The sequence below is a fragment of the Loxodonta africana genome, chromosome 4, assembly GCF_030014295.1.
Source record: "Loxodonta africana isolate mLoxAfr1 chromosome 4, mLoxAfr1.hap2, whole genome shotgun sequence".
NCBI classification, from domain to species: domain Eukaryota; kingdom Metazoa; phylum Chordata; class Mammalia; order Proboscidea; family Elephantidae; genus Loxodonta; species Loxodonta africana.
The window spans coordinates 106,750,958-106,757,955 of record NC_087345.1 but is presented as its reverse complement, the minus strand read 5'-3'; the positions used below and the strand labels follow the sequence as shown (position 1 = coordinate 106,757,955).

Below are 6,998 nucleotides of genomic sequence, written 5' to 3'. Positions count from 1 at the left end.
GGGCAAAGAAAAAGCGTTGGCGAGGGCGAACAATCTTTAGCGAAGACGTTCCTGTTGGGCAGGAAGGTTATCCGGTGAAAGTGTAAGGTAGACCAGGCCAGGTCGGGAAGGGGGCGAGGGAGGCCAGGAAGGGCACGGAAGCGGGCGCTTCGGGGCGCGTCTAGAGCTTTGGAAGCACAGCGTTCGTCTGGGTGGACGAGGCCGGGAGAAGATACTGCAAACCTGGGGGGCGAGAAGGCGGCAGCGCGGGCCAGGACCACGTTAGTTACTGTTTGCTTTTCTTTGGCGCGGATTCCAGGCAGTTTCCTGAGCTTCGGCCCACGTCGCAGCGAAAGACTTGGGGCGCCCACGCCACTCTCGTGGGGTTCGACTTTCACCGGGGCAAAGTCCTGGGAGAACGCCTGCACCGGGGCAAGGTAGAGGCTTCCTCCCTGCGCCCTGGCGCTTACCCAGCACTCTCCCACCGCCTCCGTCTTGCGAGCCTCGCGCTCCAGCTGGCCGCAGCAGCCCAGCGCGCCCGGCGGGAGGCGCCGCGGGATGGTTCCGTCTGGTCCTTCCCTCCTCCCCCCTGCGCTGACTCCATCCTCCTCCCCGCCCCCTGCTCGGAGCCAGGCCCAGGCTGGAAGGGAGGGAGCGGGCCGCGAGACTGCATCATTCCGCGCAGGCTGCTGCAGGGCCAGAGGGAGCAGGTGGAGAGAGCCAGCGAGACGCGAGCTGGAGCGCACCAGCCCGACCGACTGGTGAGACTGCAGTGACGCTGCCCGGGAGACATGGCGGCCGGGCGCCTCTGAATAAGCAGAATCCGGAGCCCCCTCGCCGCCCCGGCCGCCGCAGCCAGGCCATGCCGCACGGCTGCTGACCGCACGCAGGGGCCGGCCCGAAGAACACATGCGGCTGCAGCTGCCGCCTCCTCCCTGATTCTCTCCTCTGCATTCTCCATGTTGCATTTCTTGTCCGTTTCTCGGGCAGAGTAGCTGCTGCTGGCAGAGGAGCAGGCAGGGCATTGCTCTGCTCATTCATCTACCACACTTTTTCTTTTCCATTTTTACCCCCTCCCCTATTTCCTTTACCCTTTCCCCGCCTGCTTTACTTCCCCCCACCGCCTACCTTGTCACCTCTCCCCTGCCTCATTCACTGGGGCTATGGCCGCAGAAGAGGTATTGCAGACTGTGGACCATTATAAGACTGAGATAGAGAGGCTGACCAAGGAGCTCACAGAGACAACCCATGAGAAGATCCAGGCTGCTGAGTACGGGTTGGTGGTGCTGGAAGAGAAGCTGACCCTCAAACAGCAGTATGACGAGCTGGAGGCTGAGTACGACAGCCTCAAACAGGAGCTAGAGCAGCTGAAAGAGGTGAGTTGCCTGTCACCTCTTCCCTCCTGGGCCCCCGCGGGCCCGCCTCCACTTCCAGCCCCCACTCTTCGTTTATAAAGAAGTCGGAAAGGATGTGATTAAAAGGACTGTTTCTTCGTTTTAGGGTTCTTTGTTGATAAGAGAAGACTGAAAGAGCTCATTGTTTTCCCCCAAGAGAAAAATTGCTCAGGAAATGAATGTATAAGCTGGAATTTGGGAGGCAATGGTTGTTTAGGCTGTGGGGGAGGGAGAGTCATAAGAGTCTTCAAGTATCAGCACTCTAAAACGACAGTCAGCTGGGTTGAAATGTATAAATCAAACTTACCAAAACTGTTGTTATTTCAAGCCCAGGTTTCAGGGACAATCCCATAATCCACAAAGGCAATTGGTAGGTTTGTGCTTGAGGACCCACAATCTGAGGCTGTAGAATTTATGCTACCTCAGCTTCCAGCTGAATGTAATCACTCTTTGATGAGCGAGGGAGCTGGTATTAGGAGAACTCCTTGGCAATCCCATTCGACAAAGGTGGGCAATCTTCTTTCGCCTTGGCTGTGGTCATTCTTGTCATCAGGCTGCAGGAGAAAAACAACTCTGGTAGGGTGATGCCTGCTGCCTTGATCTCACCTCAGAGCGAGGCTGGGCCCTGCCCAACCTTATGAGGTCACCCTGATCAGGGAAAATTAAACTCACCTACAAATGATCTGAAAGGGTAATATATATGGAACACCTGCCTACCTGGGTAGCCTTGCATTTCAAATGAGGCCGTCCTGGTCGAAATATTAAAACCCAGAATCTCACAAATGGGCCATGTAAAACACTTGTTCTCTTTTGTCTTTGGATGTTTTGGCTTCTTTTAAAGGCTGTCTAATATTCTGAAAGAAAATAATGAAAGTGTTTTGGTTTCCTAGCAGACACTCTTAGGGAATATATGTATTGCTCAAGGAACTCTGTTTTACCTGATTCCTGAGGCACTATGGGTAGCAAGTAACCAGTTATAAATTTAAATATACACACTGCTTTTCCATGTGGCAAACCTTTTTTTTACTTTAAGGTATATATTGACATTTTAAATGTTAATTCTCAGTTGATGTAAAATATTCTCAAAAATATTTCTTTAATTACTCAAGCAGTATTTTTTTCCCTTAGCAAAGAAAGTGAGTCTTGTTTTGTGTTGTTACAGTTAAAAGACATGATATCTAATCAGCTTGCCTTTTTATTTAGTACATCATATGGTAGGCATTCATACTTTCAGATATTTCTTATTTTTATTGTGATGCCTAAATGCCAAAAAATAAATGTAGTGCATATAGTAAAAAACCCCCAACTAGAAATCTCATTTTTGTGTATCAGGCTGTAAATTTCTGGTTCAAAGGTTTTGTTTTTTTTTAGTTTACCACTTACATGTCTGTTCTTAACAAAAGCTGGACTAGTTTCTATTTTCCAAAATAGATTAGGTTTTAGGCTAGTATATTTCAATCTAAAACTTGTGAAGTAGGAAACAGGATAATGAGTGTAATTCTCAGAGAATGTCGTGATTTTGTCTACACCTATCAACACTGCTTTGCTGAGACAGGGAAGTGCAAACCACACAGTGTTAAGGCATCGCCACCTTGATAAAGGAGGTAGACTTAATTTAATGCAATGGAGTATAACTGTTAATTGACCTTCCCGCTTGATTTAAACAACCCGTCTAGGGATATTCATGTGTCATTGTACTTACCCTGCGTGAATGCATTTGTCTTTCTCCTGTTAGACTGAGCTCTTAAGAAAAGAAATATATCAATTTATATTGTACCTTAAGTCCTTAACATAAAACCTAGCACATAGTATGTATGCAATAAATATTTCATGAACCAATACATATGTACTAGAGGAAGACACACCTTTATCAGGCATTCAGTAGTCAATATTGGTTAGTGTTACAGAAAGAGTAGGAAAATTAGCAAGTGACCAGTTTTAAAAAACTACCTGTGAGAAAAATGTTTTGTAGGAATAACAGTGGTTTCTTAATACAGAATAATGCAAATATCAATTACAATTTGTTTTTCTATTGAAATTTAAATCATATTTTATTTTATATAGAGGGAGGTTAATAAATATATCAGGATTATTTTTACCAAATGGTTCATGCTCACATATGTGTTTGGAGTTACATTTAGAGTCAATATAATTCAATTTAAAATTTCTGATGAACAAGTTCAAACAATTATATAAAGATGTATTTTTAGGATAATAAAATGGATACTTGTTTATTTAACGGTGAGACCTGTTATTTTTATCCTTTAAACATGCTGTAGACTTTTTAGTTGGCATATTATTTAAATAAGCTAAATCGGTCTCAAGTAATATTTCCTGTTTGAAAAATAAATCCAAAATAATTGTGCAAACCGAGGTATGCCAGTGTTAATGTCGTACAGGAGCCACTTTTGAAAAACTTGTTTGTGAGGGCTCTGGTTTTTCAGAAGGAAGTTTTGCTCATTTTCATGTATAGCTAGTAAACAATACTGTTGCTTTATATCTGTAAGCCAGGTATGAAATAGACCTTTGGCTTATTTTTAGTCTTTCTCAACAAATATGTTTAATTTTTAAATAACTGGACCAATTTGTGGGAGTGTCAACAGAAAAAAGAGTGTACTAAGTCCAAGTTGGGTATTGGTACTTTGCAGTGCAGCAGCAGGGCTCAGTCTTTACAGGTTTGTTTTCAGTGCCAGCACCTGCCTCTCCAGGCTGTGACAATCATGGAAGCAAACAGCATTGCCTGGAGATGTGTGGAATCAATGGGATGAATTCATTAATTTTCTTTGCTAGTTATTTCTTCCCTCCACCAGTTGCTTTTTGGCCTGGCCTGATACCATTTAAGGCTCTGCCCTGTACCTAGGTGTACCACTGCTGTAATTCTGTTCACAAAAGGACGCTTAAAAGAAAAGACCTAAAGGTCTGAAAAAGGATGACTAACCTCTGACAGCATGACAATATTCCCCTTTTCATAATACCTTTCACAGCTGGACAAAGCAACATGCCCACTAGAATACTTGGCCATGGTTTTGGGATTTCACAAATAATGCTCTTCAGTGACCTAAGTGGCACTCAGGCCTGCCGTGTCCAGGGACTGGCTCTTTGTACATTCGGGATATGCGTAAACTAGCGCTACAGGTCTGTCATTCAGACCAAAATAGCATTTGAAGAAGAGTCATAGTTTTAAAATAATTTGAAAACTAAATATATTCATACATAAAAGCCCCTAGGTATTAAATTTGTTTCTTTTTTAGTTAAAAAAAAAAAAAGATTGAAATTTAAAATGCCATAAGTTTTTTAAAAATTGTATTTATTTTGTTGTTGTTGAGAATATACACAGCAAAACATACACCAATTCAGCAGTTTCCCCATGTATAATTCAGTGACATTGATTATTCTTCTAGTTGTGCAACTCTTCTCCCTTCCTTTTCTGAGTTGTTCCTGCCATATTAACATAGACTCACTGCCCCCTAAGGTTCCTATTTAACCTTCCATGTTGCTATTGTCAGTTTGATCCTATATAGATCTTAAAAGAGCATAATGTTCAAGGCAGACATTTTTACTTTAAGTTAAGCTAAAAATGCAGTAAGGTTTTAAAAGTCCCCCCCTAGAGTGGAGTGATTCAGCATTACTGGTAGCGTTTTAGAAAACAGCCATGTAACAGATTTAGAAATGGTTTGCAGCTAGGTTACAGTGGACTCTGGACTAAGAATCTTGAACTCATTTTCCTGCTCATTTTATCAACCCTGACTTCAGGACAGTCATCAGCTGCTGGAGAAGCACTTGATGGACATTCAGCAGCTTCTAGAGCCAGCTTTAAGCTTTTTTAAGGCTACTGTTACATCATTCAAGAAATAAATACTTACTAATACAGTTTTAAAGACTGTCACATTAGGGACTCAATGAAAGCCATTTAGTTACCTGCATTCATCTTTAAACAGAACTATTTATTTTCTTCATGTGTTTAGAAAGGTTGTTATCTTCTTTTATATCTGTAAATTCTAAGTGATGAAATCGTATGGGGAAAAGAAAAATGCCAGGTTGTTTTCCAATTTATGAATAAACATGAAGAGACAGTTAATAATTTATCATGTATCTGAACTAGTATTTAACATTACCTTTCTTGTTTTTACAGAAGAAACAAATTCAAATTAATTACTAAATTATTTTAAAAATTTAAAATGTATCAGTATATGCTTTCAGAAACTGTTGACCAGCAACTTCAACAAATAAACATAATTACTTTCAATCATATCCCTTTTTTTGACCCAAATTGCTATGACTTGCACCATTCCTTCTTTTTATCTCAAGTTAAGATTTGGTTTCTGGCTACGTCATTTCTCAAATATGATGTAGCAGAATCTCATAATCTTTCATCACATTCACTGTGCTTTCATGTACATGTAGAGCGGCCATGATTTGAGAATTTTTCAGAATTTCAGATATTTACAGATACTCTGTACTGTTGTCTCCCTAAATACACTCGTATTTTATTGACACCGTGTTCCAAAATTTGAAAATATGATCATTTACTTCTTGAAATATACAGTAAAGGTCTTTCTCACTCATGAGATTATACCTGTACTTATGGCTTTGAAGACAAAGAAGGCGTAAAGAGATGCGTGATTTTACTATTAAATAATTCCGTTATGCTAGTGGCAAAGGTATATGAAGCCAAGTGGCAGGAGATGAAATTGTAAAAGTGGCAGTGGCCACATTTTCTATTGGGGATGAAGAGCCATTGAAAGGAAATAAGTGTTCAATGCCTCACATATCATCTCATTTAATCTTCAAAATAGCTCAGTGAAATATTGTTCATTTTTATGGATAAGAAAATAATAAACATAATAAAGCATTAAATTATGTAAACGCTCCATTTAGGACTAAGTGCTTTGCATGCTTTCTTTCTAATTCTTATAACACTGTTTATATGAGGTAGACATTGCTCATGTTATACAGAAGATAGGTTAAGGGCCCTTTTCAAGGCCATGAAGCTAATAAGTGATGAAACCTGGTTTAGGAAGAAGCCACATTCTTTGCACTGCACTGTGTTACCTCATCTCAGCCAAGACTGCAAGTACAGTTTAGAAAGTCACTGTGATGGTCATAGAGGATGAATGGGAGGGTGGAGGGGGCAGGGATGGAGAGGAAGGGACAAATCTAAGAGCTATTTAGGAGGTAGAGTAGGACACAATGTTGAATGTGACTGGAGAGGAAGAGAGAGTCCAGTGGAGAATCTTTCTCGGGGAGGATGGAAGATGGTTTGATTCATATAAGAAAGTACAATGGGGAAAGAGCAGTCTTAGAGGGTAAAGTTGATGCCCAACCTTATGTAAGTCCTTTTAATTCATGTTTTTTTTGGGGGGGTGGGGCATATATTGCATGATAAATTCAAATACTCAACTGAACTTGATAAAACATTTGTACAATTGGTTGTCATTTTATAAAAACCTAATTTTCATAAAGTGGAACATGTGAAAATTTAACAGTATTTTCACCATTTAGATTGCTTTCTGAATGAGGAGAGTTGCAAATGAATAAAACAACAGGCAAGGAAGCTGGGCAGGCCACAGTGGAGAGGAGAGGGCAGCCTCAGTGGAAAAAACTAGCCTTCGCTGACTTGAGGTT

At 41.4% G+C, this 6,998-nt stretch overlaps 1 protein-coding gene across 1 annotated transcript; it reads left to right on the top strand.

The window, feature by feature from the left end:
* The first annotated feature begins 893 nt into the window (after window positions 1-893).
* On the top strand, window positions 894-4,462 carry LOC135231218 (protein bicaudal D homolog 1-like). The gene has a single exon (XM_064284411.1). It carries the CDS (start codon window positions 1,143-1,145, stop codon window positions 1,431-1,433), a length of 291 nt encoding a protein of 96 aa, XP_064140481.1. The 5' UTR covers window positions 894-1,142; the 3' UTR covers window positions 1,434-4,462.
* The last annotated feature ends 2,536 nt before the right edge of the window (window positions 4,463-6,998 follow it).

Bases quoted from the DNA above. Each gene is read 5' to 3' on its own strand.
- LOC135231218 (XM_064284411.1), top strand. From the start codon at position 1,143: ATGGCCGCAGAAGAGGTATTGCAGACTGTGGACCATTATAAGACTGAG.